Genomic DNA, 13625 nt, shown 5'->3' on the forward strand with positions numbered 1-13625 from the left:
AATATTTCTGTGAGCTTAAAAACATACAGGTGCTGGTCATATAATTAGAATTTCATCAAAATGTTAATTTATTTCACTAATTCCATTCAAAAAGTGAAACTTGTATATTATATTTTATCATTACACACAGACTGATATATTTCAAATGTTTATTTCTTTTCATTTCGATGATTATAACTGACAACTAAGGAAAATCCCAAATTCAGTATCTCAGAAAATTTGAATAATTCTTAAGACCAATACAAAGAAAGGATTTTTAGAAATCTTGGCCAACTGAGAAGTATGAACATGAAAAGTATGAGCATGTACAGCACTCAATACTTAGTTGGGGCTCCTTGTGCCTGAATTACTGCAGCAATGCGGCGTGGCATGGAGTCGATCAGTCTGTGGCACTGCTCAGGTGTTATGAGAGCCCAGGTTGCTCTGATAGTGCCCTTCAGCTTTTTGCATTCTTGGGTCTGGCATATCACATCTTCCTCTTCACAATGCCCCATAGATTTTCTATGGGGTTAAGGTCAGGTGAGTTTGCCGGCCAATAAAGAACAGGGATACCATGGTCCTTAAACCAGGTACTGGAAGCTTTGGCACTGAGTGCAGGGTGCCAAGTCCTGTTGGAAAATGAAATCTGCATCTCCATAAAGTTGGTCAGCAGCAGGAAGCATGAAGTGCTCTAAAACTTCCTGGTATACGGCTGTGTTGACCTTGGACCTCAGAAAACACAGTGGACCAACACCAGCAGATGACATGGCACCCCAAACCATCACTGACTGTGGAAACTTTACACTGGACCTCAAGCAACGTGGGTTGTGTGCCTCTCCTCTATTCCTCCAGACTCTGGGACCCTGATTTCTGAAGGAAATGCAAAATTTACTTTCATCAGAGAACATAACTTTGGACCACTCAGCAGCAGTCCAGTCCTTTTTGTCTTTAGCCCAGGCAAGACACTTCTGACTCTGTCTGTTGTTCAAGAGTGACTTGACACAAGGAATGCGACAGCTGAAACCCATGTCTTGCATACGTCTGTGTGTAGTGGTTCTTGAAGCACTGACTCCAGCTGCAGTCCCACTCTTTGTGAATCTCCCCCACATTTTTGAATGGGTTTTGTTTCACAATCCTCTCCAGGGTGTGGTTATCCCTATTGCTTGTAAACTTTTTTCTATCACATCTTTTCCTTCCCTTCGCCTCTCTATTAATGTGCTTGGACACATAGCTCTGTAAACAGCCAGCCTCTTTTGCAATGACCTTTTGTGTCTTGCTCTCCTTGTGTAAGGTGTCAATGGTCATCTTTTGGACAACTGTCAAGTCAGCAGTTTTCCCCATGATTGTATAGCCTACAGAACTAGACTGAGAGACCATTTAAAGGCTTTGCAGGTGTTTTGAGTTAATTAACTGATTAGAGTGTGACACCAGGTATCTTCAATATTGAACCTTTTCACAATATTCTAATTTTCAGAGATACTGAATTTGGGATTTTCCTTAGTTGTCAGTTATAATCATCAAAATTAAAAGAAATAAGCATTTGAAATATATCAGGCTGTGTGTAATAAATAAATATAATATACAAGTTTCACTTTTTGAATGGAATTAGTGAAATAAATCAACTTTTTGATGATATTCTAATTATATGACCAGCACCTGTAGACCTAAGGTTAAAAAGGATGAAATATGAAGTTAAAACCGAGTGTGTGAGGAAACAAACAAACATAAGCCGCGCTGCAGCGCCCTCTCGTGCTGAACCTCAGTAACGACACTCTCTGACCATACATGAATGCAAAAACCTCATAAACCCCTTCTCAGATTTAATTTATCAAGACTTCAATAATCCTATCTGGACACAGGTATTTTTTTTAATTTTTTTTAAACAATAATAAAAGTTACGATGTTTCAGTGTTATCGTTCATTTTAAGCGGAACTGTTATGAGCAGGACTGTTTCCGCGTGTGTTACACTGTGAGGCGTCCGTCCACAAGGAGCGTCATGGCAGCTTCAGCTCTCTTTAAAACCTTATTATACACAGTCAACAATCTCCTGCAGCAACACAAATATAAATCTGCCCTGGCAGTCGTCAAAGGCTTCAGGAATGGAGCTGTGTGAGTCTGAATGACCTCTAAACGGCGTTTTAATGCGTGTTTGGTAACTAACGCGTTTACACAGTTATACTTCTAATATTGTTCACTTTTGCACATGCAGCACTTTTAATCATATTGCATTCTGCGTATTGAAATTATATAGATTTTGAGTGTTATGAGTGTTATAATCATTAAACTTAAAGTAATAGGTCTAAATATTACTAGCTAGATTTTCGACTATCTGAAAATATGTAATTATATAATGTTCATATGAAGAGAGTCTCATTTTGCTTTCTTTTTTTGTCAGATATGGGGCTAAAATTCGTGCCCCTCACGCCCTAGTGATGACGTTTCTGTTCAGAAGTGGCAGGTGAAGTGAACTTTAACCTCTCAGATAACTCCATGGCACTTTAATGTCGAAATAGTTATACTGCTGCTATTACTTGTGGATGTGTGGCTAATATAATAAGATGATTCACACGATTTTTTAATATTACACTGTCTTGTTGATTTGTGAACATTTACAGTGGGGTCCAAAAGTCTGAGATGACCAGCTTCTTTTGTTTTTCATTCATTGTACCCATGTTGTGTGACAAATAATCAGATATGAAGCATGACTTGCAACAGACAGGGCTTAGATTAAGCCAGCATTAAGCCGTAGTGAAATTAGGACATTTAAGTGTTTTATTTTTTGTAAATGTGCCTTAGAAAAAACAATGCAGAAAAACCCCAATACAAATCAATAGCACTGGCTTATTTTAAGATATTCCAGTGCATCTTGCTTTCAGTTAAAACAGCTCAAATGTGCATTTTAGTCTGGGACTGGGCTTAAGCCTCGTCTGTGAAACCGGGCAATAATCAGTAAAATCTAAGCTTTGCTTTATCTCATCAGTCTGAGAGAGAAGTTCAGAGCGATCGCTCAGGCCACGTACACTCACTCCAGGAATCTGGCCTGCTTTGTGTTGACGTATAAAGGCCTGCAGGCTCTCCAGCAGCGCTTGCAGGGAAAAGTGCTGCAGTCGCACTCGTTCCTCGCTGCCTGTGTCGGAGGCTGGCTGGTGTTCGGAGAGAATAACAACATCAACAGCCAGGTTAGTGGATTTATCATTTAATAATTTATTTTAAAGAAGTGTTTTATTTGAAAGGGTGTTTAGTCTGAATTTTCTTTGAAATAAAGTGCACTTGCTTTTATATAATTTGTCTACAGCAAAGACATTCATACAGCACATTATGGGTGTTAAAATTATTTTTGAGGGCACTGTAAACTGTATTTACACTAGTGGTCAAAAGTTTGAAATTATTATTATTTTTTATTTATTTTAAAGGCCTGCATTTATTTCCTCAAAATTATTATTATTTCTGTGATGCGCAGCTGTATTTTCAGCATCATTACTGCAGTCTTCAGTGTCACATGATCTTCAGAAATCATTCTAATATGATGATTTGCTTCTCAAGAAACATTTCTGATTATTATTAATGTTGAAAACAGTCATGCTGCACAATATTTTTGTGGAAACCGTGATGCATTTTATTTTTCAGGATTCTTTAATAAATAGAAAGAAATATTGAAACAGAAATATTTGGTAATATTATAAATGTATTTACTTTCACTTTTAAACTATCTATTGCGTCCTTAAATCCTACTTACCCTAAACATCTGAATGCTGATGTTGGTATTCACCGAGATATGAAGCAGCACAACTGTTCTCAACATTAATAATAATCAAGGTTTGATGTTAACATCGGTGGGGATAATTATTAGAACAATAATTGCACAATTTTGATTATGTAAACTAGCAACATTACAACAGGCATACTTTCATATTTAAAAAACAAACAAACAGATATGTTAGTCAGTAGTCACTTCAATTAATTAGGTCTGTAATGTTGTCATTAGTTACTTCTAACAAAGAGGCAGTTGTGAACTTTACTCTGTTCATAGTGCAATCATCATCATCACTGACGAATCAGAAACAGAATCACTGAGTTGGAAAAAGGATCACCCCTTGAGTCAGTATTTAGTTTAACCGCCTTTTGCTTTAATTACAGCATTTAGTCTGTTGGGTTTGTGTCTACTATCTTCACACATCTAGACTTTGCAATATTTGCCCACTCGTCTTTGCAGAGCTGCTCAAGTTCAGTTCAACCTGATGGTTTCCTACTTATTTTGATGTTGTCCTTAAATCCAATATCCCCAGAGAGCGAGAGAGCGAGAGAGAGAGTTATTAATTTAACTTTTAATGTTATTTTAAAACAAGACAGACATTCAGTTCTGACGAATTTTAAACAAGAAAACCTCCTACAATCTTTATTATTCACAAGAAGAGTTTAAATTAACCAAGAAAAAACAACAGAAGACAAACAGATGAGAACAACTCAAAGGGCCACACAACTGCCACAGAGAGAAGAGCTCTCGGGCTGAGACCCTTCCAGACCAAGACCTGGATGAAGTTATCCACGGACTAAACCTCAGAGAAACAAAGGACAATATCACACATCAAGCAGCAACGAATAAGGAAGAGTCCTTGAAAGTAAGGAAAGAACAATTTTTAAAACAATCAGTAATGTTTACTTCAGGAAGAATATTTTGGATGTTTTTTTTTTTGCCAGTGTAAATGAGCATGGTCATTTTGGTCTTCTTGTACTGTTTTTCTGACATATTTTGATCAATATTTAAATTCTGTGGACATTTTGATCAATATTTGTATATAGTGCACAGAAAAACTCTCAAAAACAAACAAAGAGACAGTTTTTTTCAGTGATTCGTTTACATTCTAAACAAATATGTATTACATTCTAAAATCAGCAATGGCCGCTGCAGCACACAGGCCCCGCCCCTTTGTGTACCCTCAGAAGAGCTCTGAGCATTCTAAACAGCTCCACAGGCAGAAACTGATCAAGGACAGTCCTGAAACACTGTTCGCTGACTATGACCACAGTTCAATGACCACCCTGCTTTTCTACACTGAGAACAGCTCCTTATGGAAACGGCTTTCTGCCAACACTTCACCTTCACCACAAAAAGAGGCATCTGCAAAGGCAGACAGATCCTGGTATTTGAAGATGCTGAAGGAAATGAGGAATCAAGAATTTTATCTCTGAACTTATATCACAACGGCACTGTTATACAAAGACATACAAAGGAAGACAACTGCAACACTCTTAACTCAATCCCCCATGTCCAAAATGAAGGAGAAATTTTCACTTCTGGAAATCGATATGGTGGAGCTAAGAGAATTAATAATGTCCCATTTGAAAGACAACAGCGACTTGGAGCAGCTTACAAAGCACATGATGAATTTAAAACAAGAGACTGAATACCTGCAGAGAAACAAAGAACAGATGTCAAAGGAAGTTAACTTCACCAAGCTAGAGAAGAGATGAAGGAATTAAAATCAACTTTCAGAAGACAAATCACAGAAATTAAAACAGAAATGCAGTCTTAAAATCAGAACTTCGAAAGAAAGATGAACTTATAAATAACATGAAGGAACAACTGCTTCATGATTTATCTTCCAAAGGATCTCATGCTAAACACTTGACCTGTCTAGACCATAAGCAGTCACCTGCCATCTAAAACACCTGATTAAAACTGTCAAAACTGAAAAATCACTGATTTGGCTTGAAATCAAATCTATCCTGCCACAGAGTAATCTTTACCTCTGTGCTGTTTATATTCCGCCTCATGATTCTCCATACTACCAAGAAGAGAGCTTTCTCCAGCTGCAAAGAGACATCCTGCACTTTCAGTGCAAAGGAAATATTCTGATATGTGGTGACCTAAATGCAAGGACTGGGAGAGAAATTATGTAAATACCACAGATAATGGTCACATTTTTGGGGACATTGTATCTCAGTCAACATCAGCCATTACTCCGAGAACCAGCTGTGACAATGTAATCGACATAAATGGGAAGCAGATGTTAAAGCTTTGTAAAGGTCTAGGGCTGTTTATCATAAATGGCAGAACCAGGGGAGATTCTTTTGGTAGATTCACTTGTTGCTCCACATTAGGAGCCAGCGTAGTTGATTACTCAATTACAGACATTGACCCAAATTTTATTAACGCCTTAACAGTTAGACCTCAACTTCCCATTTCTGACCACTGCCAAACAGTACTTTACCTGAAACAGTCATGTGACAGGGTCAGAACTCCTCCCCTGAAACATGAAAAACTGTTCCCCTTAAAACCAGAACTCAGTTGGAACCAATCAAACGCTGAAAAATTCAAAGAAAACATGAGCAGCTCTGCAATGCTAAAAATGCTGGATGACTTTATGTCCACAGATTTCACTCCAGATACTAATGGAATAAACTCAGCAACATCCAATCTGAATTATATATTTCAAACTTTGGCCACTATATCTAACATTAAACAACCAAACAAACAGAATAAACAAACCAAAAATAAAAAAGAATATGTGGTTTGATAATGAATGCAAATGTCTCAGAAAAGACCTTCGACAACTTGCTAATAAAAAGCATAAAGATCCGGCCAATCAGACGCTACGCCTCGCCTACTCCAGCTGCTTGAAAAATTATAAAAAGCTCATTTGTAACAAAAGAGATCAATATTATGAAGCTAAAATTGATGAAATCGTTCAATCAATAGACCAAAACAATTTCTGGAATCTCTTTAAAAAATTTGAAGGCCCCAAATCAGACACATTCCTCCAGAGCGGCACAGTCTGGAGCTCTTACTTTAAAACTCTTTACCAAAAACTAGAACCAGACCCTCAACCAGCCCCAAACTAAAAAACACAGAGAAAAACTAGAAGATTTGAAGAAAACTATCAAAAAATACCAAAACCCATTGGACATGATTATAACAACATCAGAAATATCAGAGCACATTAAAAACCTCAAATTAAAGAAGGCATGTGGACAAGACAACATCAGTAATGAGATGCTCAAACTCAGCAGTCCTTCCATAACTTAAGCTCTGGTCAAATTATTCAATCTGATCTTATCCTCTGGTGACTTCCCTGAGGCCTGGTCTGAATTAAGGACTGATCACACCTATAAATATAAAAAAGGAGATAAATTGGATCCTAGTAATTACCGTGGCATCTGTGTGGGCAGTAATCTAGCAAAGCTTTTCTGTAATATAATAAACAGCCGCATAGTGACATTCCTCACAAGACACAACATCCTAAATAAATCACAAATTTGCTTTTTACCAAAACAATGTACATCCGACCACACCTATTCTCTCTAATTAACAAAAATCTAAAGGTCTTACAAAGAAATTGATTTTAATTTTTTTTAGATTATTTTTGGCATGACGGATTACTATACAAATTATTACAAATTGGCATTGGTGGAAAAGCATTCGATATTATACAATCCATGTATAAAAACAGTAAATGTGCGGTCAAAATCGGGAATCTGAGAACAGCGTTCTTCCAGCAGGGTCGTGGAGTGAGGCAGGGATGCAGTCTGAGCCCAACACTGTTTAACATCTACATCAACGAGCTGGCAGAAGCTCTGGACCGCTCCGGCAGCATCCCGGGCTTCACTCTGCATGACTCTGAAGTCAAATGCCTGCTGTATGCGGACAGCCTGGTTCTGCTGTCTCCCACAGCTGAGGGTATCCAAGCACAGCCTGGCCCTGCTGGAACAGTACTGAGAGGAATGGGCACTGACAGTTAACCGAACAAAACCAGAGTCATGGTGTTCCAGAAGAAGGCCAGGTCTCAGGGAAACAGATACCAGTTCAGTTACGGAGGAGAAGTCCTCGAGCACAGCAGCAGCTACAGTAACCTGGACATCGAGATCTCAGCGTCAGGGGGCTTCAGTCTGGCCGTGAAGGCCCTGAATGAGAGGCACGGAGGGCATTTTATGCCATAAAAGCACGGTTTGGCCAATTAAAACTACCAATTCGAACATGGATTAAATTATATCACGCAATCATCAAACCAATCCTACTGTACGGGAGTGAAATTTGGGGACCAATATTAAAATTTGAGAACTGGGATAAAAATTTAATAGAGAGAACACAATTGGAATTTGCCAAAAACATCCTAAGGGTAAACAGAAGCACTTCTAATCATGCCTGTAGGGCTGAACTGGGCTTATACCCCTTGCACATTGAAATTAAAAAAAAGAGCTGTTCAGTTCTATCATCACCTGACTCAATCTGACACTCAATCTGTTCAATATAAAGCCCTCCTCGCCAATGTTCCCTCTAATTTTTTTTCTTGCTGAGCAAAACTTTTCTCTATTGGGCGGACATTTCGGCCACCTGTGCAAAAACATTCTTTATACCAGACATGTACAGCATGCACAAAAAAAAGTGTGTAACTTTTAACTTTAATGTGCTATTTGTATTTAATTTGACCCATGACTAAATGATGTACATTTTAGATTACCTGAGAAAACTTTATATATATATATATATATATATATATATATATATATATATATATATATATATATATATATATATATATATATATATGAGAAAACTTATACATATATATATACACAGTATAATACACTGCCATTCAAAAGTTTGGGATCAATAATGTTTATTAAATAAGTTTCTTATCAAGGCTGTATCTATTTGATAAAAATATTGAATATTATTTCAAAAAATAATATTGTGAAGTATTATTGCAATTTAAAATATAAGTTTTTCTATTTAATATTATACTTTAAAATATAATTTATTCCTATGAAGCAGAGCAATTTTCAGCATCATTTCTCCAGTCTTCGGTGTCACATGATCCTTTACAAATCATTCTAATATGCTGATTTATAATCAATGTTGGAAACAGTTGTGCTGCATAATATTTTTTTGGGACTTGTGATATTTTTTCGGGATTCTTTGATAAATAAAAAGTTAAAAAGGACAGTGTTTATTCAAAATAGAAATTTTGTGTTACAATATACACTACTAAAATGTTTGTGGTCAGTATTTTTTTTTTCTTTTTTTAAAGAAATTAATACTTTTATTCAGCAAGAATGTGTTTAAATGGATAAAAAGTGATAATAAAGACATTTTTAGAAAAGATTTCTATTTTGAATAAATGCTGTTCTTTTTTAACTTTTTTTTTATTAATCTAAGAATCAAAGAAAAAAAGTAAAACGTTCCAAATAAAAAAAAAAAAAAAAAAAAGTAAAAAATATTAAGCAGCACAACAGATTCATCACTGATAATAAATCAGCATATTAGAATGTTTTCTGAAGGATCATATGACACTGAAGGCTTGAGTAATGATGCTGAAAATTCAGCTTTGCTCCACGGGAATAAATTATATTTTAAAGTATATTAAAACAGGAAAGCAATATTAGAAATTGCAATAATGTTTCACAATATTACTGTTTTTTTTTTTCTGTATTTTCGATAAAATAAATACATCCTTGATGAGCAGAGACTCCATTAAAAAACAAGGTCAATTATTTATTAGGTTAATAATATAGGCCTAACATAATATACTAACAAAACAAACTGAAGCATTTAAAGTGATAGAATAGAATAGAAACTGAAGCATTTAAACTGAGATCTGTAAGTTAAATATAAGAATAAAACAAAAAACGGTGAACGTCAGTTCTTCTATAGCTATCTAAACATCCCTATGATGTACAGTTTGCACACTACACCTGTGTGACTGTAAATGTCTCTGAGTTTTGTTACCGTTCTGTGCCCATCATCCGCTGTTTCCAGCACTTAACCAAGCCACTCTTCTTTAATACATGATGACGTTTTATTTCACATGTCATTGCGTTTGCGTCGGCTCTCGAGTTGAGCTATTTCGTAGGCTACGCAACCATTGAAGTATTCGGTTTCAACAGCGACTCATTTGGCGCACATCATTCCCTTTCTATGAAACTGTAAACCGCATTCACCGGTTCTAACTCTATCGTGATATCAACTATATAGCGGTTTACCCGAGCATTGCAATTCGTGTGCGCGGCACATTATTTCTTCTGCGCGGCAGCGGTGGTAGAAGTGCGCGGCCGCGCGCGCGCGCAGCTTAGAGGGAACATTGCTCCTCGCCAATGAATCCCCCCCCACACAGTTTCTCATCCTCTAAATACACTCGTGCTTCAACTGATGAAGGACACTCAAACTGAGTCTGACTCCATTCACAACCCCAACATTCAGAAACTAATTGACAAGAATCTGAAGTATAATTATGATGAAAAATTAAAAAATGAATTTGACCTCCAAACCAAACTTAAACAGAACCACAAAACTGGCAAATTACTTATCACTCAATTAAAAGAAAGACAAATCCTTTCAAAATATCGCCTCAGTGATTATGATTTGGAAATAGAGATCGGTAGACATAAACAATCCTGGCTACCGAGAGAACAGCGACTGTGCAAACACTGTGAGCTGAATCTAACAGAGGATGAGAAACACTGCCCCAAATACAGCTCTACAAGAGAAACATTCTTCCCACAGTTTGAAGCATTGAATCATTCATTCTTGTCTCTAAATGGCTCAGAGAAACTACTCTATATACTTGGAGAGAATGAGACGGCAGTCAAACTAGCTTCAGAATATTTATACACCATACACACCATACGAAAGGGATAATTTATGGTATTCAACTGTTTTATTTGATATTCTTAATTGTATATAATTACTATTATTAATATTATAAATATTATCTGCTGTTGTTATTTTTATTGTATTGATCTATTTTTTTGTATTTATTGTCTCCTTTGTTGTAATCATATTTTATATTTTATTCTGTATCTAAATGCTTTGGCAATACTGTAACTCAAATGTCATGCCAATAAAGTAACTTGAGAGAGAGAGAGAGACAGAGAGAGAGAGAGAGAGAGAGACAGAGACAGAGAGAGAGAGAGAGAGAGAGAGAGAGAGCATAACACACCCTGTGATGGAACACAACCGGTTACCCCCCACATGTGGTCAGCAGATGCCACCGGATATGAGAGTTCAAATATGCACCTAAAAAGTTCATTTATGGACCGTCGCTCTTTAAAATGGATCAGTCTTCTTCCCAGAGACCCCCCTGAGGATACACGAGGTGGTCACACCTGGAAATTATTATGAGGTCACGAAGTTCACAAAAGGTCACAAGGTCATCATCAATCAAAAAAAGTTGACGTTTGCCTCCGGGTATGGACTACACACAAGTATTCCTATATCTGTAGGTGTCTGCATTTGTGTGTATATTTATAGATACCTTATTACCACCATAAATGTTATTATTATTTCTCACTCTTATTTTTTTGTTTATTTATTTTTTTTCTGTGTGTTTAATTATTATTATTTGTAATTTACCCATCCATGCATTAAAGCACATCCTTGAAAGAGGGCTGTTTTCTACTGTATTTACTTGAACTTCTCAGGTGATGTCAGTATGACTAATTTCTGATGTGGCCAAAATTACAACAACAATAGTTACATATTCATATATATAATTATTATTTAAAATGATTGCTACGGTCACTTAAGTAGTAACTAGATATTGGTAGAGACAAGTCCCTAGCATCCCTACTAAATTCTGTGCTGTGTTCTGTGTTTTTAAGCAGCAAATCAGAATCTATGTCTTAAGTTGGGTATATTTGTAGCAATAGCCAACAATACACTGTATGGGTCAAAATTATCGATTTTTCTTTTATGCCAAAAATCATGAGGATATTAAGTAAAGATCATGTTCCATGAAGATATTTTGTAAATTTCCTACTGTAAATATATCAATACCTAATTTTTGATTAGGAAAATGCATTGCTAAGAACTTCATTTGGACAACTTTAAAGATGATTTTCTCAGTATTTTGATTTTTTTGCACCCTCAGATTCCAGATTTTCAAATATTGTTCTCTCCTAACAAACCATACATCAAATGAAAGCTTATTTATTCAGCTTTCATATGATGTATAAATCTCAATTTCTGAAAGATTAACCCATATGACTGGTTTTGTGGTCCAGGGTCACGTATTAAAATGATCATTGATCAACGTTTCTGTAATATGTCTTATTTTATTTCATTAATTTTGGCTTGTTCCCCCAGATAAATATGTATCTGCTGTCCAGGATCCTCTTTGCTTTGTCTCGACTGGCCGTGGAAAAAGGCTTCATCCCGCAGCCCAAGAAAGACCCGTTCCCGCTGTTTGCCGCGCTGGTGTGGGGAATCGTGCTCTGGTTGTTTGAGTATCATCCTCACACGCTTCAGCCGTCGCTCCAGTCCTCCATGAACTACCTCTATCACGACAGCAACACGTGGCATGACATCTCAGACTTTCTCATCTATAACAAACCAAAAACCAAATGAGAGACTGACAAGTCTAAGCTCTTGCATTAAACCATAGAATCTAGGAAATTAAGACACCACTTTATAGAGCCATATAACACTGACCGTTCTCAGAACTGTGCTGTCTTACATGTTGCACTGAATGAATTCTTTGCACATTGTCTAGATTATGTTCGCTCCACTTTACATGAGATTTACACGTCATGATAACTTTAAAGCATCATGTAAGAACACAATCAAACATGATTTTAATTCTCTCAAAAACTATTTCAGGCCACATTTCATCCTAAAGCAATTATTTTGCATGGACCATTTCATTATGTATAAGGAAAATGTTTAATTTTAGGACCATGCTGGTTAATTTCTCTAAGTGATGATGTGTAAATACATAACATTTTTAAAACGTATGCTTTTTTGCATCATGCTAATGAGAATTGTAAATCATGAAACCTGTCAAAATGTAATTTTTTATGTGCAACTTAAATTCCTCTTTTGCTTTAACGGGGTGAAATATGACCTGGGCATGTTTTGGTGAGATCCTGCAGTCAGTCGCTGGTGGTTTTGTCTGTACTGTATGTTAATGGATGTGGATCTGGCAGATCTGACTACTGTTTTGTTAAACAGCACTTTTTCGGTGTTATATTATATTATAAAGTAACCTAACATCACAATCTTAAAACAAAATAATTGTCATAATCTATTCTGTTGATTAATGTTAATAATAGTTTAATTCCGGATTCTCGCCACAGCATTGTTAAATTGGATAGGAACTTCAAATATTTTATACTTTTGCTGATTGCAAAAGTTTTATTAATCAAAATGCACGGGCTATGATATGATCAACAGTATGTTGAAATACAAAAATAATTTTGTGCCTTTATATTCACTAGTAATTTTTTTCATGTGTTGCGTTGGTGTGGTTTTAATCTAACAATGTATGTATTAACTGATTAAATACAGAACCAGAATGTTTGGGTGAGTTGTTAATATTGTTTGAAATATATTTATTATCCATAGAATCACATATTATGCACACATTATCCTGCACACATAATTTAGTCATGACTGTGTAAAAATGGTTTAAAAAGTACATAGAAAATATTGAAACTGTGCGGAAGTATTGAGTGAAAATTGTACTTAATTAAAAAAAAAATTACCCCTTAGCTTTAGAAATACTTCCTAAAGAAACAGTGTATCTTCCTGTTAAGTAACATTTAGTTGCTACCAGTTACATTGTGATCTAAAATGTATATTAGCTGTTTTAAAAAAAAAAAAAAGTCAAATTAATTGACTTTTTAAGTCCATAAGACAGATATAACAGTT

General features: G+C 36.0%; 1 protein-coding gene across 1 annotated transcript; it reads left to right on the forward strand.

Moving 5' to 3' along the window:
• The first annotated feature begins 1947 nt into the window (after window positions 1-1947).
• LOC109072697 (peroxisomal membrane protein 4) lies at window positions 1948-13274 on the forward strand. The gene is made up of 4 exons (XM_019088914.2): window positions 1948-2089; window positions 2376-2438; window positions 2961-3159; window positions 12063-13274. The coding sequence occupies exons 1-4, from the start codon at window positions 1977-1979 to the stop codon at window positions 12321-12323; spliced, it is 636 nt and encodes a 211-aa protein (XP_018944459.1). The 5' UTR covers window positions 1948-1976; the 3' UTR covers window positions 12324-13274.
• Window positions 13275-13625: the final 351 nt, after the last annotated feature.

The sequence above is a fragment of the Cyprinus carpio genome, chromosome A6, assembly GCF_018340385.1.
Source record: "Cyprinus carpio isolate SPL01 chromosome A6, ASM1834038v1, whole genome shotgun sequence".
Taxonomy (NCBI): domain Eukaryota; kingdom Metazoa; phylum Chordata; class Actinopteri; order Cypriniformes; family Cyprinidae; genus Cyprinus; species Cyprinus carpio.